The 23988-nt window shown below is 35.4% G+C and overlaps 1 protein-coding gene across 1 annotated transcript in view; it reads right to left on the bottom strand.

The window, feature by feature from the left end:
* Nucleotides 1-19413, bottom strand: part of MMRN1 (multimerin 1) — a 59704-nt gene extending 40291 nt beyond the window's left edge. Inside the window, exon 1 of the mRNA XM_058547508.1 lies at nucleotides 18584-19413. Within this exon, the coding sequence (XP_058403491.1) occupies nucleotides 18584-19173 (590 nt within the window). The 5' untranslated portion in view covers nucleotides 19174-19413. The remainder of the gene's footprint in view (nucleotides 1-18583) is intronic.
* Nucleotides 19414-23988: the final 4575 nt, after the last annotated feature.

Here is a 23988-nt window from a genome sequence, read left to right as displayed (position 1 = left end):
CTAAGTCAAAATCCAAGATTGTCTTTATGGCAAATATCAATATTAGCACTGAGATAGGAGACTCAGACATAGGCTCATTACTTCTATTGAACAATGTGCAGTAAGACAAAAGTAAAAAAATAAATGATATAAGGATCAGAAAAGAGGAAAGAAATAACTGTTATTAGCAGCAGATGATAGGATTGTGAATAAAGAAGACATGCAAATGATTATAGTTAATTAGAGAGTTCAGCAATGTAGTAAAGATCAATATAAAATTTTTTTATAATTAATAAAAAAGTTTAGCCACATGGTTAAGATCAGTTACAATTTGATGTACCAACAACAAATATAAAAAAGATACTGTTTACCGTAGCAAAAATAACAACAGTATTCTTGTTAAATTCAACAAAAGAAGAGTAAGATTTAATATACAAAATTTTTAAGTGTCAATGAAAGGCTTAAAAGAAAATCCAATAAATCACATTAATTGATGGGAAGAGCCAATGTGATTCTTGAGAAAAAGGAAATACATGATGTGAGATCACATTCAATCTAGTTTTCTGCCTGGAAACGATTTTCAAACTACATCACAGAGGGGTGGACCCCAAAGAAAGAGAACACTGGATGAAGGAAACAGAGATCTGTGTTTGGGGCTGCTGAGGTGGTTAGAATACGTGGGAAAGAGGGCTGGCCCAGTGGTGTAGCAGTTAAGTTTGCAAGTTCTGCTTCAGCAGCCCAGGGTTGGCGGGTTCAGATCCTGGGCGCAGACCTATGCACCACTCATCAAGCCATGCTGAGGTGGGCGTCCCACATAGAGCAACTAGAAGGATGTCCAGCTATGACATACAACTATCTACTGGGACTTTGGGGAGAAAAAAGGAAAAAAGAAGGAAGATTGGCAACAGCTCAGGGCCAATCTTCCTCAAAAAAAAAAAAAAAGAATATGTGGGAAAGGTTAATGAAGTGAGGGGGCTGGACAGAGATGTCATTTCAAAAGTCAACGTAGGAGTCCCCTTGAATCTGGGGCAGAACAATATACTATGCTTGCAAAGAGTGAGTCTTTGCAAGATTGGCAGAGAACAAGGATTGGGAGCTGCATGACCTGAATGGAGATCCCAGATATCACTCAGTAGTGGAGGGTTCTGACCAGCAAGAGAGGAGAGTTCTTATTAAACATTCAGCATTCAGGTGAAACCTAAGAATGGTTGCATCCAATAGGGTAAAGCTAACGTAGACACATTCTAACAAAACCTTAAAAAAAAATCCTTAACATAAATAACTTCATGCCAGAACAGAAATCAATGCTCTTTAATGAAAGACAACAAAATCCAGACTCTCTAATAACATAGCATCCACAATGCTCAGCATAAACAACAAAAAAAAAACTAGATATGTGAAGAAGCAGGAAAATAGGACCAATACATAGGTAAATCCAGTAAATAGAAAGAAAACAAACAAAACAGAGATGACATAGACATTGAATTAGCAACCAAGGACTTTAAAATAGTTATTGTAAATCTGTCCAAGATTGTAAAGGAAAAATTGAGCATACTGAATAAACTGATGCCAAATCTCAGAAAAAAAATGAAATCATTAAATAGAACAAAAACATACAATGTATGATTTAAAACTTGGATAGGCCTAACAGAAGTTTGAACACTGTGGAAATGAAGGTCAGTGAACTTGAAGACTGGGCAAAAGAAACCGTCCAAACTGAAGTACAGGGGAAAAAATATTGAAACATAAATGTATAGAAACTCAAGTGGTCTAAAATATACGTAGTTAGAGTTCTAGAAGAGTAGGACAGAGAGATCAAGATAGAATAAATGTTTGAAGAATCAGGGCTGAAATTTTTAAAAATTTGATAAAAGCATATCAAACCTCAGATCTTAGAAGCTCAACAAATTCCAAGAGAATAAACACAAAGTAAAACATCATTTAAGCACATCATAGACAAATACCAGAAAACAAAATATAAAAAGAAAAAAAGAAAAGCAGACAGAAATTAAGCAAATTAGGAATTGAAGGGAACTATGCTGACTTGATAAAGGACATCTACGAGAAATCCACAGCTAACATGGTACTAAATGGTCAAAGAATGAAAGCTTTCCCCTGAGATCAAGAGCAAAACAAAAATGTCTGCTCTTATAACTTCTGTTTAACATTTTACTGGAGATTCTAGTTAGGGCAATTGAGGAAGAGGAAGAAATAAAAGGCATCCATATTGGAAAGGAAGAAGTAAATCTATATTCATATATATGTATTTATAGATACATATTTCCTGTATGTGGAAAATTCTTAGGAATGCACAAAAACACCACTAAAGCGAATAAGCAAGTACAGCAAGTTTGCAATATACAAAAAGAAATTATATTTCCACATACTAGTAATGAACTACTCAAAAATGACATTAAGAAAACAATTCATTTTACAATAGCATCAAAAATAATAATATACTCAGAAACAAATTTAACAATAAAAGTGCAAAAATTACAAAATGTCATTGAAAGAAATTAAAAGTGACCTAAATAAGTGGAAAGTGTTCACAGATTGGAAGATTTAATATTATTAAGATGGCAATACTTCCCCAATTGATCTATAGCTTCAAGAGAATCCTGATCAAAATCCCAGTCGCCTTTTTTGCAGAAATTTAAAGCTATTCTTGAAATTCATGCAGAAATGCATGAAACTCAGAATTGCCAAAGCAATATTGGGGAAAAAAAGAGGAGGACTCAGGACTTAAATTGTCCAATTTTAAAGCTTACTACAAAGCCACTTAACTGGCGTAATGATAGAGATATAGATTACTGAAATAGAATTTAGAGTCCAGAAATAAACCTTTATATTTATGACCAATCGATTTTTGACAAGGATGCTAAGCAATTCAATGAGGAAAGAATATTCTTTTCAACAAATGATGGTAAGACAACTGGACAGTCACATGAAAATGAATGGAGTTGGACTCCTATCTCATACCAGATATAAAAACTAACTCAAAAATGGATCAAAGACTTAAAAATAAGAGCCAAAATTGTAAAATTCTTAGAAGAAAGTATAGGCATATATCGGCATGACCTTGGATTGTCATTCCAGTGTATTAAGGCAAGAACGAGAAATAGTCATACAGACTGGAAATTAATAAGTAAAATTATATTTATTTGCAGAAAGCATGAGCTTTATGTGTAAGATAATAATGAAACTACAAAAAAAAAAACTATTAGAGGAAGTAAGTGAATTTAGCAAGGTTGCAAGACATAAGGCCAATCAATGTATTAACTAAAATACATGAATATATAAAGTTTAAGTACTTTTGTTCATGTAAAGACATCAGAATTAATTTGAAAAGAAAAGCTACAAATTAGGAGAAAATATGTGGCACACACGAAAAGGATTAGTATCCATAAAACAACAAATTCCTACCTATAAGTAAGATAAAGACAAGAAAAAAAAAGACTAAAAAAATGGGCAAACTACTTGAACAAGCATTTTATACAAAAGAAAATACCAGTGGTCATTAAACATATAAAACGAAGGTCAAGTTTGTTAGTATCAAGAAAATACAAATGAAGATCACAATGGAATAATATTTTTTACCCCAAATAAATAAACACTGAGAATTTGATAATCTCAAAAATTCAGGGCTGGCCCGGTGGCTTAGCGGTTTAAGTGCGGGCGCTCGGTTACTGGTGGCCCGGGTTCGGATCCCGGGCTCGCACCGACGCACTGCTTCTCTGGCCATGCTGAGGCCGCGTTCCACATACAGCAACTAGAAGGATGTGCAACTATGACATACAACTATCTACTGGTGCTTTGGGGGAAAAAAAAAAGGAGGAGGATTGGCAATAGATGTTAGCTCAGAGCTGGTCTTCCTCAGCAAAAAGAGGAGGATTAGCACAGATGTTAGCTCAGGGCTGATCTTCATCACCAAAAAAAGAAAAACAAAAAAAGTTCAGAGGGTAGGGAGAATTGGAATCTTTTATATACTGTTGGGGAAACTATAAATTTGTACAACCACTTTGTAAAACAATTTGTTAACAGCATGTAAAATTGAACATGCATATACTCTCTGGCCCAGTGGTTACACTTCTAGGTATATATTTTAGAGAAATTATTGTACATGTGTACCAGGAATCATGTACCTGAATATAGCAGCAAGCATTATTCATAATTACCAAAATCTGAAAGTAACTCAAATGTCCATTTATCATACAATGGAGAAATACATTCTGAAATATTTACAGAATAGACATTATTCACCAATAAAAGAGAATGAACTCGAATATCATCCAATAACCCAAATTTAACTTATAACAAACTTATGTGATGAAAGCATGTTACAGAAGAAATACAATATGATGCTTTTTTGTTGTATAAAGCTAAAAAATAAAAGTGAATGATATGTTGTTTAGGGAAACACACATAACAGGGTAAAAATATATTTAATAACATATCTTTTTGTATGTATCAAATATAACAAAATTTAAAACATTATGATTAAGAAAAAATAAGTAAATCCTGTCTTATAGAAAGATTCAGCTGACTTGCTGTTCTGATCTCCATGTCTTATCAATTAGAACATATTGCATCCATAACTTTTCTCGTCAGTTTTTAAAAAACTTCATTTAAATCTATCCATGTATGCTTATTTTCTTCAACATAAGATAGGATAGGAATATGAATCTACCATGCTCTAATGAAGCTGAGAAACTTTAACAGCATCAGAGTCATTTGCCACAAAAGTATCATGATCAGACAAAAATAGCCTTTATTAAAGTGTCTGTTATTAGATGATATTCTGGGGGAAGCCATTCAAAATGATAAAGATATTTAAAGATATTCTTTACCTCAAGGAATTTTAAGTTGAAAATATACATTAATGTTATAAATGGAGTTGTAGGGAATAAAGAGATTTAAATATTAACTATTAAATAAGTGCCAACATAAAAAAAGTAATTATTTGCAATTGCATAAAAAATAAATAATTAAACTAAAATTGCATGACAAAGTAAATTGTCTAACACAAATGGGTAAAACCTAGTTGCTATAGGTAGAAGTCTGGCAGATGTTTTTATTGTGCTTGTAAGATATGACATAAATTACTTCTCTAATTTTTAAAGGTAGACAGTAGAATACATAGACACTGTTTAGGAAAAGAAGGATCAGCCTCATTTCTGATTGCAATACCACTTATTCTATAATAAAAGAGCCTACACCAAAGAATAGAAAGTCCTTAATAACTATAGGTTAATTGAATGATTAGATTATATATATTTTTGTTTTCCTTACTTTCTTTTTTTTTTTAAAGATTTTATTTATTTATTTTTCCCCCAACGCCCCAGTACATAGTTGTCTGTCTTAGCTGCACATCCTTCTAGTTGCTGTATGTGGGACGCGGCCTCAGCATGGCTGGAGGAGTGGTGCCTCGGTGCGCACCCGGGATCCGAACCCGGGCCACTGGCAGCGGAGCGCACGCACTTAACCGCTAAGCCACGGGGCCGGCCCTGTTTTCCTTACTTTTATATTTCTATTTTTTTTTTTCCTACTGAGAATATGTTTCTTGTTAAGTTTAATTTATACTCTTCCCTCTTATTTGTGACTGAGGTTTTTTTTGGGGGGAGTGAAGGGTGGGGATGATTTGCAAAATATAGTATTGAAGGAAATATTATATGACTGTGAAATCAAATCACTACAAGTTCAAATCAGTATGAGATGTATGCTTCTATACCAGTAGAATGTAAGAAATCTATTAGGCTTAACATTTTTAAAAAATAATTTAAATAATGCAAAAATCAACCTAAATGTTAAAGGGACCAAAGAGGGAACACATTTTTTCCCAGAGTAGAGCCATTGAAGTTAGTAAACATCTGCTTTGGAATATTTAGGCTTTTTAGGACCAAATGTTCTACAAATAAGGTTGACTCAGCCATTCATCTGTCTAAGGCAGATAAATTGAGCCCCATACAGCTTATTGTACAAAGTTTTTCTGAAGAGACGTTTAAAAGTTCAGTTCCATAAAGACATAAAAAGACACTCTGGCACATTTTGCTAAGAATGGTGATATTTGAGGCAAAATAAAGTGAAATAAAGAACTGGCAAAAGCAAGAAATAAGAAAGATTTAAAACTAAGAGTACCACAATAAAGGGATATCTTTAAAGAATTAATTAGATTCCTCATGCAAATCCACTGATTATCCTGATTACAGATAGTGACTAACTTCAACAGCAGCACAGTTAAATTTTCACAGGAACACTGGCTAAATGACTATGGAGGGTGAAGTATGAGGTAGGAAAAAGAAAACTGCCACCGTCCCTAGATACTACGGGTTTTGAAAAAAGAGATTGATTGACTGATGGATTGATAGGTAGATATTGTTTGTGAGACTAAATCACAGTGTCACCTGAAGAAATTTTTAAAAATCCTAAACAATAAAACAATCTCATGACTAAAATAGTTGAGGAGACAAAAAGCAGATGGGCAGATTGCTCAGGGCCCAGCAATCTTTGATCCAGCGTAAATTGGAAGATCTATCCACAGCCAAAGAGCCCCCGGTGTGACTCGTAATTAGGTTTATACTACTGATGAAATAAGCTCATTAAAGGATTTTAAAAATGTAAGTATAATTTTAAAACCAACTTATCTGAATATATAAGTTTAAAAATAGAAAATGAAGCATGGTAAAATGGTGACAGACAGCATAAAGGCAAATGTAATGATCTCAGACAAGCATTTTTCTTAAATCTAGAAATCCTTTGTATCTTTCCAGACTGATTATGGTGGATGGAGAGCAGCTACATTGAAGTGTTTAGCTTTCTTTGGGGTCGTAGCCCTCCAAACAGCAGACTGCATTTTCGATTCTCTTTAAGGGTAAGAACTCTGTTGCTTTTGTGCAGCAACATGTACTGAAAAAAGCTTGTATTGATTCTTTGGATTTTCCAAGTTAATAAGTAAAAGGTTTGTTATAGGGAAAAGCAGACATCTTTGGTTACTTATGAACAAGAGCCTAGCTTTTGGAACACGCGAAATAAAAGATTTGACTTATACAACTTGAAGTCTTGTGGCTAATAACTAAGAGAAGCATTGTAAATAAACAATCTACTGTAATTTGACTGAAAGGTTTTAGAAACCCAGTCTTCCAGAGAGCCAGTGAAAAGATTAAAGTAAAAAAAAATTCCATTAATTGGTCATTTGCCATTTGAAGTGTATCCTGACCAAACCGTGACTCAATCATATCCATTCTTATCCTGAACTGAGAGTGGACTGAAGCCACAAAGGACGCATTTAAATAATGCCCACAATGAATATTTTCCTTAAGAAATAAAAGACAACAATCTAAGAATTAACATTGTTTGGTTTTACTAGTCCTTAGAACTCAGATTGGTAAATTGCTTGTCATTCCTTCATAAAAGGCTGAATGTTTAAACTTTCATATTGATAAGCTTGTGCCTTGAATTGACACAATAGCATGAAAATTCTAGGTCTTGAGAATATTCCCTAGAAATCAAGGTAAACCAGCAAAATCCCTGCTATAAACTAGCCAATGGTATGTAATTTTCTCTTGGAAGTTGGAGAAAATTTTGTGTTTAGGGGAGACTTTATGGATTGAGGGTCTTTATGAATTTGTTTCCTGTCATTCCCTTACTGAGATGAACTTAGGGATTCAAAAAGGAACAAAAGGAAACTGAAACAAAACAAGGCAGACAAGACTACTTCTGAAAATTAACTCATTCCTGAAGAAAGAGGATTATCTGGTGACTCTCCTATCAGCCTCCCACACCTCACCCAGCCTCCACCCACACCTCCCTCATTTGGGAAAGTGTGAGATCTCAAATGACCATTTCTTTACCTTGTACCTAAAGATGACTACAAATTACAAATGACAACAATATGTACATGTGCTAATGAATTCATAAATGCCTCAGGAAATGGACTGTCTCCCATGGGATTTAATTTAGAGAGAAAAATATTAATTAATCCTCATAAGAAAAGAATTCATTCATATTGTCACTAATTTATCTCATGAGGAACACCATTGTCTTTATAAGACCACTATTGCATGAAAATGCATCCCAACAAAAACTTACCTGAGCTAAGTCTGACCATTACTGACAGCACAATTATGAAATTACAGCGTTGCACATCATTGTACACTAAAACCCTCAAGTGTATAGGAATAAAATCGCCACCAAATTCAATGATGACAAGTGAGATAAACATTTCCTAAACATATCCAAGGTAGTCATGTGTTTTTAATGACAAGTGTCTACTATGTTTTGTAAATCCAACCTGCTCATTTCTTTCTAAACTCCACAAGAAGTCTGACATATGCAGTCAAGTTCTTCTCTTTTGTGTATGTGTGTAAATTAGTAAAAAGTAATTTAAGAGGATGATAAATTTTTAAAGGGAAGATTATAGCCTAACAAACTTAATTTTGTTGACATAAATAATTAGGGAAAAAAACATTCAAATAAAGTCCCATTTGGTTCAATAGTTCAATTACTGAGTCCATGAGGATGAATGTGTGTTCCAAGTTTGTAAAAAGAGAATGGATTTCAGATAACACCACCAGTCAGGGTGAATGTTCTCTCTGGAATACTATCCTAATGTAAGAGCATCATTAAACTATCATAGATAACAATAGCCAAAAGGTGGAAGCAACCCGTGTCCATTGACAGATGAATGGATAAACAAAATGTGATATCTATCTATGTGTCTATGTATCTGTGTATCTACATATCTATGTATCTATCTATCCATCATCTATCTATCTATTTATCTATCTATCTATCTACAATGGAATATTATTCAGCTTTAAAAAGGAAGGAAATTCTGTTACATGCTACAATATGGATGGGGGAACTTTGAAGACATTATGCTAAGTGAAATAAGTCAGTCATAAAAGGACCAATATTACATGATTCCACTTATATGAGGTACCTAGATTAGTTGAATTCATAGAGACAGAGAGTAGAGTGGTGGGGGAGGGGAGATGAGGGAGGAATGGGAGTTACTATCTAATGGGTACGGAGTTTCAGTTTGGAAAGATGAAAAAGTTCTGAAGACGAATGGTTGGGATGGCTGCAGAACAGTGTAAGGGTACTTAAGGCCAGAGAACCGCACAGTTAAAAATGGTTAAAATGGTAAATTTTATGTTATGAAAATTTTACCACAAGAAAAGTAAATAAATACAAACATACTGAAAACATTGTCATGGAAAGCTGTAAGTAATTTTGCATGCCTCTTGCCAAAATGAGAGGGAGTTGAAGAAGAAAAAGAGGAAGAAATAAATACAGTAAAGAAAGAAAAGATAGAAGGGACAAAAGAGAGTAGAAAAGAGAAAAAGAAGGAAAGGGAAGAGAAGGGAAATGAAGGTTTCTCTCAACTTCATAGCTGTCATGAACACACGCTCTTTCCACCTCTTAAGTCAGAGTTAGAAGGTCGGTTCTGATGCTGCAGCCCTGCCTGCAGAACAAGATTTTTGTTCTCTTTTTTTTTTCCACGCAGGGGGACAAATGAAGAAGAGAGTCCATTTCTGTGCCTGGAGGTATTTTCTTTTTTCTATGGTTGAATTAAAAGGGAGGGGAGGAGCAGGTGCAGGGATACCTGCATAAGCGAAACAAAATCACAAAGAATATTTTCCCTGAGTAGAGAGGCATGTACTGTAGCAGTTCCCTTGTGGAGGCTGGAGCCAGACTGCCTGCTTTTAGATCTTGACTCTGCAGCTCATTAGCCGTTAACTTGTCCACTAAATGTGGCTTCCTCCTCTACACAATAAGTATAATATTATTACCTACCTCACAGGATTGCTGTGAGACTAAATGACTTAATATAATATGTGTAAAACACTTGCCGTGCTGATAATGAGTAAGTGATTCAGAGAGTTCAGTGGGTTTTCAAGCAGGGAATCGATATCTACTATATCTATATATTTATATATCTCCTAATTCTTTTTGCCTCATATGCAAGTGGAGCCATGGCTTCTTTTTTGCTTCTTTAGTGACCTGATAAATTCCTCTTACCCATAATTGCTTATATATATATCAGGTCAATAATTATTTCCAGAAAACCATTACAGAAATCTATCATCATTTATGTTCAATTCGTATGATGAAGCTTAGCCTTCAGAAGAAATATGTTCAAAATGTCTCCATAGTCTTAAGAAGTTATGAACATAAATACTTCCCAAGTGTTATGAAAACTATGTTTTTTCAATCAAACTAAAAAGGGAAGACCTTTATCAAATTTTTGGTTTGAGAGACTAGAATTTACACGTAGTTCGCCAGTCATAAACGAGAAAGTAGTCCAAAGGGAATATACACATTATGAAAGAAGAAATAATAAAAATCAGAAGTAAGAATTTAAATTTAGTAAGAAGATTCTTGATATGTAAATCACACATAAATAAAGCATTAGACTTTTTATATTTAGTTTTGGCTAATAGTCCAAAAGACAAATTCACGTTGATACTAATCTCTTTAAGAAAATGACTATTTAAAAAAAAATTTATGTCTGTAGTTCATTTTACTTTAGTGTAAGTACTTTTATATAGTCCATCCTTTTTCAAAATTCTACATAATATTTAAACTGGGATAGAAGTATTAGTTTTATAAAAGAATCATGGAAATAAATCTTTGAAACAAATTTTGAAAGGCAATCATGCAAAACTCAGATCATGGGGAATTTCTGATACTTTAATTTTCTAGTTAATTTAGGTTTTAAGAAGAAATCTCTTTTTATATATCAACTTTTACAATTAAAGTCTTGTCAGGCATCATTAATTTGCCTTCCGTAGTGGGCACAGTATGGTGAATATAATTGAGTTTTTGATGATAGATGACTGTACAGTGCCTCAGAGTCACAAATTACTGAGTATATACAATATTCTCAGTGTAAAATTTCAGGAGACTGAGCTGAATGTGTCCCCATGCCAGGATAAGTTTGCTTTTTGGATCCAACCTGTTTTCTAAGTTTTAAAGACATTTTAAAGTACATTTTTAAGAGATACATTAAATTATATATATATAAAATGTATTTTTTATAAGTAACAATTCTGAAGCTTACTTTAATATAACTTTTTCATAAATTTGTTTTATTTAACCTAATTTTATTTTTTTGTTTCTTTTCCCCCACTCTGTGACTTCAGCACGTTCAGGGACATTGTAAATTTTTTCTGTTCCAGTAGGTGTCAGGCTTTCCCAGGGTGCAGACCACAAATCCTCGGGAAAGGCAGGCAGACAGATGTCGTGATGCTTAATTCTACACTTAATCCAGTTGTTCCTGTAAACTGACTCTTTTAGTATTTCCCCCTAAATAATAAATTTTTAAAATAATATTTTCATATTTAAAAAACAGAGGGTGAGGAGATACAAAAATTTCTCATTTAATCACCTGGATTATATAAACAATCGTTAAATTCTAGCCTGTATAATAAAATATATGTTGGTGTATTCAGCGGTAATTTAGTGAGTAGAAATATCAAAGGAATGAAATAAAAGGAAACAATTCATGAGAAAAAATTGAGATATAGAATATATTTTATTTAGTATTACTTTTCACTGGCAGTAATGTAGTAGATGCATTTATTTCCCAAGAAAATAAAAATACTCTTTAATATAATGGTACGTTTTTCGTTAGAATTTTACAGCATGTGAGAATAATCTCCTTTGTATGCTATTAGGCCTAATAATAACTTTGCAAACTACATATGGTATAGATTGAATGTTTGTGTTCCCCCCAAAATTTGTATGTTGAAATCCAAATGTCCAATATGGTAGTATTGAGAGGAGGGGCCTTTGGGAGACGATTAGGTCATGAGGGCAGTGCCCTTTTGATGGGATTAGTGCCCTTACAAAAGAGGCCTTACAGAGATCCCTCACCCCTTCTGCCATGTGACGATACAATGAGAAGCCTGTAAGCAGGAAAAGGGCCTTCGCCTGACCATGTTGGCAACCCGGTCTTGGACTTCCAGCCTCCAGAACTGTGAGAAATACATTTCTGTTGTTTATAAGCCACCCAGTCTGTGTACCTTGTTATAGCAGCCCAAATAGACTAAGACAACACACGAATTTAATTGATTGGATTTTTCACTTGTAATTCACAGATATAAGCAGAAAAATGCATATTATGATAGACAGTAGAATTAATTTAATGGTTAGTTTTTGTAATTTTAAAACACTAACTTTTTTTTTTTTTTTTGCTGAGGAAGGTTGGTCCTGGGCTAACATCCATGCCCATTTCCTCCACTTTACATGGGACACCGTGGCAGCATGGCCTGACAAGCGGTGCGTTGGTGCACACCCAGGATCCGAACCTGTGAACCCCAGGCTGCCGTAGTGGAGCACGTGCACTTAACCGCTTGCACCACTGGGCGGCCCCTTAAAACATTAATTTTAAAAATGTGGTATTTAAATTTTCTATCTACAAGTGGTGTAATAAAAGACTTGCAGAACTTATCACTTTAGACATTATATTAGAAGTCGTAATTCGTTTAACTTAAGCCACCTATTTGTATATAAAGCTTATGTAGCTTATAGAAGTAGAATAAACAGATGAAAATCTAAAAGAAATCAGGGGCCGGCCCAGTGAACCCGGCTTGGAGCCCGGGTTCAGATCCCGGGCATGCACCAACACACCACTTATCAAGCCATGCTGTGGCAGCCTCCCATACAAAGTGGAGGAAGATGGGCACAGATGTTAGCCCAGGGCCAGTCTTCCTCAGCAAAAAAGAGGAAGATTGGCATGGATGTTAGTTCAGGGCTGAGATTCCTCACAAAACAATAAGTAAATAAAAGAAATCAAATAAAATATTTGTCTTTTTTCATATTCAACTTTTATTTCCCTTCTGACCCTTTTCATTAATATTTTACCATATTTATGACCATTCTCTATACAAAATAAAATAACTTGGAAAACTCTCTGGACTAGCCCTGTTTCTGCCCTATCCCTCTCCTCTCTTTCATAAAAAAAAATCCTCCTCAGTCAAGTGTCCATATATCTAATATTTTCCATATTTCCCCAATTTATGTCTTTAGTCTTGATCTCGGCTCTGAACTCCAAACCCATCCAATAGCCAGTCATTGTTCCACAGAGTTTTATTGAGCTCTTTCTATGTGCCTGGCACTGTTGCAGGCAGTGAATAGAGGAGTAAATAAGAAAAGCAAGGTTCCCCTTTTCATGGGATGTAGGTTCTATTGTGGAAAGACATAAAATACACAACTATCTACATAAATTGATCCAATAATTTCAAATAAATGCTATGATGAAAACAATCAGCGTGATAAGGATGGCAACTTTACACTGAGTAGTCAGAGAAGGTCTCTGTGAGGAGGGACATGCACGAGGAGAAAGAGTCTCTCATGCTACACACTGAAGGAAGAGTATTCGAGCAAGAGCAAACGGGAAGTTACCTTCAGATGCATGTCAACTTGACACGTTCAATAACCAGAAAGAAGGCCAGCGTGGCTGGAGGAAATAAGTGGAGTGAGCTTGGAGCACGATGGAAGATGAGATCATAAAGGTAGGCAGGGGTTATACCAAGGAAGACCTTGTGGGCCCTGGTGAGGATTTAGGATTTTATTCTAAATTTAGTGGAAAGCTACTGAGTGATTTTGAGCATGTGAGCAAAATACCAAATTCCACAGATTTTAAGACACATCTCTGAAATCAAGAATATATTTTTTAAATCAATGGTATCTTTCAGTCACTATTGGTCAGACAATAGTTATTGCCATTGTCTTGGAAATACCTTAACCAGTTTCATTTTTAATATTCAAAAGAGTGATATATAATTTAAAAAATTTCCAACAAAGTCTGAGAGAGAAATAAATCTAAAAATTCTGAGAAATAATGATGTCATATTTTCTTATTAATATGTAAAATAATGTATCAGTTACAATAGATGAGGTCTTACATCCAATGAAATGCATTAACCTGATTTAAATGTTTAAACACCTAAAATTTACACAATGTTATATGTCAAATTTAATCAATAAAAAAACGGGTTAAAAGATGTCTCATTTGTGTGGAGCAAGGATTCTAGCAGGCAAGAGTGGAAACATGTGGACAAGCTGGGAGACTAGTGGTAGATAACGGTGGCTAGGACCAGGATGGTGTAGCGAAGGTGGAGAGAAGTTGAGGGATTTGGGAGTTACTGGAGGGGCCACCAAGAAGACTTCCTGATAGATTAGATAAAGGTAGGAGGGAAAGAAAAATGTCAAGGATATATCCAAGATATCTGGTTATGGAACTAGCCACTCACTGGGATGGTGAAGACTCCAGGACACGTGTGCAGGGGTTGGATTGGGGAAGAAGTTAAGCAGGCAGTTGACGTCTATTAACACCTCATTTCACCTATTATCCCCTCAGGGAAGGCTCGCTAACCTCCAGGGTAGGCCATTCACCCTGTTATATACTCTCAGAAGCTTCATTCAGAATGCTTTTCACAATTTTTATTTAACATCAGCATTTGTGATTCACTATTTTTCCTCCTAATGTCCTTCCCACTGGACTATAGACTCCATGAGGGCAGGACAGGGGGTAGTTTTTGTTCACTGTTTTACCCTCAGCACAAGCACAGCGTTGGGGACAGATTAGGTGCTCAGTAAATACTTGTTCAATGCATAAATAGGTTCATCCTAATTCCTTCTTTTTATCCTGCCTATTTCATCAAAGTGCTTTGTCACTGACCAACACCCACTCTGACAGACAGGAAACCACAGGTATGGCATAGCCAGGAGTTCCTGCGGTACTAAGATGAGAGAAAGTACAAGATGAAACAAAAATATACTAGAAAAATCCTATAGGTATAAGTATTCCTTTTACTTAGAATCACTATAAAATTCCAAGACCAGTAGGAAATAAAAAACCTTAAAATAAAGTAAAATCTCAACCAGGTTTTATCATAGACAAATAAGAATATATCTTTGAGAACGATTCGTCTTTATGTTCACATATAGATCCATAAATTTTAATTCAGTTTGTTAAATATTTTATTTGTGTACCTACTATAACCCGGAGACTTTGCTAGAACTGAAAATATGTCCCTATACACTAGGAGATCACAAGTTCACTATAATTAAATACACTATTATAAGTGCAGTGATAGATGAACTAAAGAGAGCTGTATGAACACTTAGAAGGGCCCTCCAGGAGGAGGTGTTGGGTGTACAGGAAGTAGGTGATGGGAAAAGAAGACCATGCCAGCCAGAGGACAAACAGGGAACAGACAGGTTTAACAGCATATTGTGGACTAGAGAACTACAAATTTTAATGTTCAGGAAGTCACAGAAATGAGGCTGGGGAGGTAAGCAGGAGCCAGATCAAGGCTGGCCTTGTATGACCAACTGGGTAAGGAATCTGGGGGGCAAAGAACAGCCTCTGAAGGCTCATAAGCGAGGAAGTAAACTGGTCACTCTTATTTTCCCACTTGGGATAACAGACTCTACCTGCTGAAGGAGTATATTGTATGGGTTGGGAGCTATGTCTCTACAGCCAGCCAGCCTAGGTTTGAATATTTGCCCTGAGATCAACAGGCTAAGTGATCTTAATTAAGTTAAACCTCTCTGTAAAGAAACAAGAACAGAATCTTCTTCATGGAGTTATGGTAATAATTAAACGATTGAAAAAGTATATATATAATACATATTCACACAGAGCAGTACAGTACTAGGAAAAAATGTCACAAAGTGTTTGCTATTATTTTTTTTTTTTTTTTTTTTTGTGAGGAGATCAGCCCTGAGCTAACATCCGCCAATCCTCCTCCTTTTTTGCTGAGGAAGACGGCCCTGGGCTAACATCCGTGCCTATCTTCCTCCACTTTATATGGGACGCCGCCACAGCATGGCTTACCAAGCAGTGCGTCGGTGCGCGCCCGGGATCCGAACCAGCGAACCCCGGGCCGCCGCAGCGGAGCGCGCGCACTTAACCGCTTGCGCCACCGGGCCGGCCCCAGTGTTTGCTATTATTATTATTATTTGCTAATCAAGTGAAAATATGAAAGACCTGTTTTGACCTTATCAAGTCTTCTTTGCATCAGCAGTGTGGCCATAAGAGACAGACCTAAGTTTTCTCTAATATCATTACCAATTGCATGGCCTAATGAGTAAGGAGTCTTGGACTTTATAGAAAGGATTACCCAAAGAAAACCTCAGGATCTCGAGGACCTTAGGCTGTAGAATTGCTAAGTACGGTTGGTACTTTTCTCTAGAAATAATTTATTTTCATTGGAAAATTTATGAGATGAAGTTCTGTTCAGCAGGTTACACCTTTAATATCTTGTTTCCTCCTAACACGTATTGAATTTTAGAAAATCTGATAGATATGTTGGTGATTACTTTTTTTTTTTTTGGTTGTTCAGATTGTTCCAGCTTTTTTTTTTTTTTTTGTGAGGAAGATCAGCCTTGAGCTAACATCTGCCAATCCTCCTCTTTTTGCTGAGGAAGACCAGCTGTGTGCTAACATCTATTGCCAATCCTTCTCCTTTTTTTTCCCCCCAAAGCCTCAGTAGATAGTTGTATGTCATAGTTGCACATCCTTCTAGTTGCTGTATGTGGGACATGGCCCCAGCATGGCCGAAGAAGCGGTGCGTTGGTGTGCGCCCGGGATCCGAACTCGGGCCGCCAGTAGCAGAGCGCACACTTAATCGCTAAGCCACGGGGCCAGCCCCAGTAATTACTTTTTATAAGACATTCCCTGGAGGCAGGAATTATTCTTATTTAAAAAAATTCTGTGTATCTCCAGAGACAAGCACTGTCTTAGGCACTTAATAAGCAAAGTATAAACAATCCTCAAATAAGTAAAGGTTTGCAAGATTTGCAAGTGAGGTCCTTGGATAAAACAGCTAGCATTTATTTAAAAACTAGTATTCATCAAATTAACAATTACTAGTTCTAATTTTGAAACAATTATATGCCACTTTCTATATGCCATATAAAATTTAATTGATATTTTAATTAGAATTATCCCCTTCTTCTTTTGATTATATTTCCTATTCTATTGAAAAATCTCTCGATGACAGCATCTCTAAAAAGTTCACAATCATTTCTTATGAGTGCCTAAGAGTTATACATAATTGATTTAAAAATTAAATTAGAGTCTAACAAAATATGATTAATATAAATGATCATGCAAGTGACTTAGAAAAGGCTCTCAATAAATAGCATTTGTTATTATTATTTAATAGACCACACTTTGTTGTCCCTAAACATGAGAAAGATTAATATATATCTGTTAAAATGTCTGTTATAGACAAAATCTACCCAGCTCAAGTTGAATATTTTGTAATCTGTAGCATGTGTTTTATAGGAAATTGAGATTGTTCCAAATTCTACCAAGTTAATAAGTTTTTAATTAAAATCAGATTTACTTATATATTTTTAAAAATTCTATAACCTTTGAAACAGTGAAGAAATGGATTTGACTAATAAAGAATACATAAATACAAATCTATCGGTTTGTGTTCTCCTTGGCTTGTGTCTCCTCATCTTTGTATCAACAACAGCTTTAACTCGATGCCTTTCACATAGCAGGTGTAACCTACTGTCATTAACTTGAATTATGTTATGTTGTTAGTAAGGTGTTTAACTCAACTAAGCTCCCAAGGCATTATTTGGTGTCTTGAAATTATTTTATTATAGATAAAAGGTATTTGAAAAGGTTTAGTTTCATAACACTAAACTTGCAGTATTTCAAACTACAACATACAGATAACTCTGAACATTAAATGAATAAAACAGCGACCTGCATTTTTCACAGGAGTTTTGTTTGTTGGTTGGTTTGGTTTGGGTTTTTTTTTTTTGGTCCTTTTGAAAGTCTTCTTTAACAATACTCTTTCAAGCTTTGTTTTATTATTTTACTTCAACACTTCAAATTGAATTTGCTCTAACTTTAAATCAAAATCAACTTGAAAAATTGTCTCTTCATCATATTCATGATGATGGCATAACGCAATATAACAATACCGGTCAAAATTTGTTGAGCACCTACTGTGTGAGAAGCGTGCATTATTAATCTGAATATCACATGATAACCTTGCAAAGTTGGATTTTTATCTGTACTCCCTGTACCATATCTGTATTTTAAATATGAAGCAACTGAGGTTCAGGGAGATCAATGGACTTGCTCAAAGTCACAGGTCCAGACGGTACTGGAGCCAGAATTCCAAGCCACCTCTGCTTGGTTTGGTCTTGATAACTGGATACTTTCCACAGCACCAGGCTGTTTCCATTTTTAAATCTGTTCACATCCCAACTGCATTGACATTTTTTCTTTCACGTTGTGGGTGTAGTTCTGAGTACAACCAACATCCCCTTGAGTTGTTAACTCAACTAAACTCTCAGTCACTGTGGTGTTACATTGTTAGTGACTATCCCCAGTACAAGTATTCCTATAGGTGACTTTGACCACTGCAATTAAAACAAACTTGCCTCATTTTGTTTGTCCACCTTTTCCCCATTGGATAAGGTAACAATTATCTTAGCTAACTAAAATACGATTCAATTCCATCCTGAACGTGAAATCATTTTCTGGGAATGAGATAGATTTAACTGTTAGCTTGCAATCTTATAGACCTTATAGTTAGAAAAAAGAGAAAAGAACGTTTCTTACTTTCCTCTAGTTGTTTCAAAACTTGATTTTTGAGAGTTGTTTCTTTGGCTTCCACTGCTGTCCCCTCTGCTGAGGTATGTTTCCCGTGGGGATCGATTTCCCAGGCCTCCAAGTGACTTGAGAGGAATTGCTTGTTGATTCAATTTTCTGGTAAAGCTCTGAAGAAATTCCAGCGTAGAGTCTGAAAGGACCACTGATTCTGCTCCAGGACTCAACTTGATGCTAGATTTGGTCTGGAGGGCAGGAGTTTGTAACTTCAGCACCCCTTCTCCTGTCTTCTCTGTGGATGTGTGAGTTTGGTTTCTCACACCCTCAGGAGATGCACTTGTCTCCGAGGGAAGCAGTGTTGATTTTAGAAGACTCTCTTCAGAGGTTCTTGTCCCAGGAGTCGTGGCTAGCTCGGCTGACACGATCTGAGTGGTGGGCCGCATTTGGAGACTTCGTATTTTACTTAGGGAAACCAAAGCAGCGGTCATATTACTCTGGGGGTTTTCATCCTCAGGTGTAGTCCAAGTACGCTTAGTGTTGCTAAGCCCAAAACCCCCACTCCATAAGCTAGACAGTAGAACAAATAGCCTTGCTCCCTTCATCTCAGTAGTTTGAAGCAAGAAAGCTCATGTGAAATTGGGGGATAAAGTCCTTGTAGCCTTTTCGACAGCTGCTTCCACACTGATTCTGCTAAGACAGAGCTTTGCCAATTTGAGATATGTAGAGGAAACAGGTTTCTGTGTTTTGTAGTGGACTCAGGAAGTTTGATTTCCTGTTTCTGAAGGTTTTGTGTGATCTGTGACCTTTGGTAGGATGGATCTATGGAAGCGGTGAAGGGTCTCTGACGAAGCTACGGGTAAATGGGAAAGCACAGACAATTATTACCAGGAAAACCCATGAGAAAAACATGAAGTAACTTTCCTTTCCTAGTACATTCATGTTTCACGTGTTGCTGATTTTGAAGAGAAACTTTACGTGTCCAGTGGGGAGTATGAAATTTTGTTTGGATGAGCTGAATCAAGGAGCTTAACATTTTGTTCTACTACACAAGGAAGTTGAGAAAAAGTTTTATGACGCTTCCTTGCCACAGTGCCCCATCCAAAGAGCCACATTCTGTTCAAGTACTCATACGCATGCACACACATAAACAAAAACTCATTTACAATGACTCTGCCCTTTCACACATCACAGGCTGAATTATGAAAAAATACATATATATATATATATGTAACCCTATTTTTATAAATACACTTCAGCAGTAGCATTACTTGAAGTTACTCTCAATGATCACATGTAATAAAAAAAAGAAAAGCATAAATAATCAAATTATACATGTATACAAGGAACTCACTTTAAACTTTGTTCTCCGAGCTTTTATCAGAACTAATTAATGGAATGACTAATCAGAATTTTACTTCCTCTGTTTTCTAATCCTGATCTTCTAGTAGTTGGGGGTAATCAGTATTTTACCACTAACGAATGTATGAAGAAAAAGTAGAATCACATGAATATAAATTAAAATGGGATTATATATAATGCTTTTGTACTTTTACTGTAGTACAAAAGTATACTAGTTGCACATATTAAAGAACCAAGTAGATCCCTTTTCTATGGTCGTTTTCCTAGTAGAGAAACATCATGGGATTTAGGATTTCACTATTCTGGCAAATCTCTGACTCTTAGACTTCAATTAAGCCCTCTCATCTGTAAAAAATTCTATAGCAGACTCTTTGGACATATAAATAACAAGGCATAACAATTCATTCATTCATTCCTTCATTCATTTAGTAATTACCCAAACCCTCAGTTGGCTTCAGCAACGTACTCTCTTAGGTTCTGAGATGATAAAGGAAAGCAAGAATATTCTTGGTTCTCAATTCGTTTATGGACTCTAATATGTTATTTGAAGGCTAGATCCACGTGTAATTAATCTTTCTGTCAACTTCTGTGCCAAGCATTAGGCTCTCGCTAAATATTCAGTCATGCAATGTTTTCTCTCAGAATTGGAAAATTGGAAACTTCATGCCTGTTTGGTTATATATATTGTAGATATATACTCTTGTCCCTAATCCTGGATACAGGAAACCAGGATTTTAAAAAAGGCCTAATTTTTCTCTGAACTACTAACTACTTGGTCTTAATAGTTTTTCTCCCCTTAATCTTTGCCATTAATTTCCATGAGCATATTGTTGACATATTAGAAAGTATATAATACGAGGTTATTTAAACTAGGGCACACATTACTCAGCTGCAACCCCAATTGACTTTGATATGGAGAACAAAGCATTTGTCTCTCGGGTACACCTCAGAACAATCCCGTAAACCTTGCATTAGGAAAAGAGCAGAAAGGTCAGCACACACAATTCAGGCAGCAACTAGTTACTAACAAAAGCAATGAAACTGCATAATTTTCACAACACAAACATGGCTTTCAACATTAAGAAAAAGACATCACAACTTCTTTATCTGGGAAAGACATGAGCAACTAGCTTTGGCTTAGAGCAGAACAGTAATTCAGAAAAATCCAAGTAAAATTTTTCTATTTAGCGTACAATTTTAAATCCATTTCCTTAGATTTAGTAAAAGTAGATGAATAGACTGTCTTGAAATTTTAAGAAACAACCAGAATAATGGCACTCATGGATTTTTTTTGCTTCTACGGTTTGAAAGAAACGTCTTGATCCTATTGAGAAAAAGTGAACTTTAGTGGTAAAGGGTCACTCATTGGATCTATAACTGATAACAAATAGCTCTCAAATGGTAATGAAAACTGAACTGAGGGGCCGGCCCGGTGGCGCAAGCGGTTAAGTGCGCGCGCTCCGCTGCGGCGGCCCGGGGTTCGCTGGTTCGGATCCCGGGCGCGCACCGACGCACTGCTTGGTAAGCCATGCTGTGGCGGCGTCCCATATAAAGTGGAGGAAGATGGGCACAGATGTTAGCCCAGGGCCGTCTTCCTCAGCAAAAAAAAAAAAAAAAAGAGGAGGATTGGCGGATGTTAGCTCAGGGCTGATCTCCTCACAAAAAAAAAAAAAAAAAAAAAAAAACTGAACTGAGATAAGCAATTCATTTCACCTCTTGTAAGGGATTCGCCAATAATGACTTTTGGTTACCCCCCTCCTAGCTTACAAGTGACCTTGTGATCAAAAGGCTAAAGGTTCTATATCTCATTATCAACCCACTAAGCCATCTTGGGCTGTAACTCCCCAGAGACTCCCAGCTCATTTGATGGTTTTAGGTGTATGGATCATCCCTTAATTGGAGACATAAAATATCTGTACTGCAGAAACTGTCAGAGGCCTAACCTCAAATTCTGCTTTCTGAGACTCATTAATTCTCATCAAATAACAATTAAGAAAAATAATATTCCTGGGATTACTGCCTGAAGAATACTCAATCCATTCTTCTAACTACTCTAAATACTATCCCTGGATTAAACTATACCATCAGAGTTTTGTATACTGGACCGCATCATTCTGCCATATCCCCAATGCCCATTGTTTATATTAAGTTATGTTTTACCCTATTGCCATTCATTCACCTTGAGTAATTTTATAATAAAGAAACTATGAAATTTGTTATATTATGGGCTATCAAGAGATTTTTATGTTGTTTTTTATCGTATCATAAACTTGGGATTGAATATCTATTGCAAATTGGGTTCTCTCTAGCTGATGAGACAATGGGTTTATTTTATTTTTCTTTTTTCCCTTATAATACATATGAATTAATTTTCTAACCACAAGAAAAAACAAAAATGTTTAAGTTGAAACAAAATACAAATGTGTGTTAAAAGAGAATCTTAGATTGAAGAGTTCATTGTAGATTGTGCTAATGTATTATTTAAAGCCATTTTTATGGCTGCAAGAGTTATTATTCTTTGTATAATGTTAGGAGTATGGAATAACTTCCACTAGATTAATAGAATTTTTTAGCAGCTTCTTTCTTTCCTTTTCACATGAGAAATTCTTATTTTCTTAAAATAGTTTAAACATTTAAAATAGATTTCATTATAGTCCTCTTCTATAAATTGGCACTGTCAAAAGATAATTGCAGAAAACAAAGTTCTGAGCCTTTTTCAATGTTATGTTGGTTGAAAAGCAACAAAAACCTGTTAAATTTATGTGTGGATAAAGGGAGTCATGAGCATACAGTAAAAGGGCTGGGGGAAGAAGAGAAACAATTTACATGTGATTGTGATGAGCCAAACAATGTGCTGGGTAAGTTAAATTTGGCATATTATTTAATTCTTCCAGTCATGCTAGGTAAGTATTCTACTCTTATTTTACTGATAGAAAATTAAGCTTAAAGAAGTTAAATAACGTCCTAGAGTAACACACAGGCAATTGATAGAACAGATGTTTATGTTCAATTCAGAGTCTTTCTACCACCTAATAATACCCCCCAAAAGAAATAGTAAACTACCTAAGTTCACAGATATTCAGAGAAAATAATCTTCAAACTGTCTTAAATTCATTTTCTCAATTGTTTTTAACTTCTTTATTTTTTGCTTTTATCTCACAGCTAAAATATATATTAAGATACTGCTAATAATCTAATGATTTCTATTAGTTTGAATTTATGGAATTAGAGGGGAAAATTTGTTTTTATAAGTTTGCTTTTAGTCTACTCTTTACTATTTTTTTTCTCTTTGGTTGGGTGCCTTTTTCAATTCCTGTGCAACATGGTAAGAGATAACCACCTTATCCTTGACAGCACGGATAACATACTCCTTTCATTTGCTAAAATGGAAACTCTAGCAGACCAGAAGACTGCTACACCCCCAGCATCTAGAACAGTGTTTGGTAGGCATTCAATAAACATTTGTTGAATAAATTAATGAATGGCTGAAACTATGAATGTACATCTATATACAGTACTAGCACCTGTCAGAGGGTTAGGAAGGGGGGTCTGTTTCCCCAACTCATAGCCACACAAAAGAAAAAAAAAGCAATCTAAGTAAATCCAATGTACTCACTCTATGAATACAGCTTCAAAAGTCTCCTAGAATACCCTTTCAATCAGATTGTCTCTTGTAAGTCCTTTCTAAATAAAATTTAAAGAGCCTATTGTTCTACCTCATCTGTTTTCAAAATTAATTTGAGATAGTTTATTTTGAAACCATCACAGGCACGTGAGAATCATAAAGCAAAGAATAACAGCTGTGTAATAAGGCATAATTAAGCAGTAGTAATGCCAGAAAAATTTAAGATATGCAAATGAATTGAAATTAAGAACAAAATTTAGGTCTGAGTGGGCTGGTAGGAAAGAGAATATGGAAGTATAACGAGTTACATAATTCCTAATATTAAATGAGAGAAGCATATTAGTTTGCCAGAAAAAAAAAAACCTATATTTTGTCCTAACATTAAATTTTAACTTTATGATTAAGAACATAATGAACACATTGATAAAAGATG

This window comes from Diceros bicornis, chromosome 8 (assembly GCF_020826845.1).
Source record: "Diceros bicornis minor isolate mBicDic1 chromosome 8, mDicBic1.mat.cur, whole genome shotgun sequence".
In the NCBI taxonomy this organism is placed as follows: Eukaryota; Metazoa; Chordata; class Mammalia; order Perissodactyla; family Rhinocerotidae; genus Diceros; species Diceros bicornis.
The sequence above is the reverse complement of the archived record's forward strand: the minus strand, read 5'-3'. Positions and strand labels throughout refer to the sequence as shown.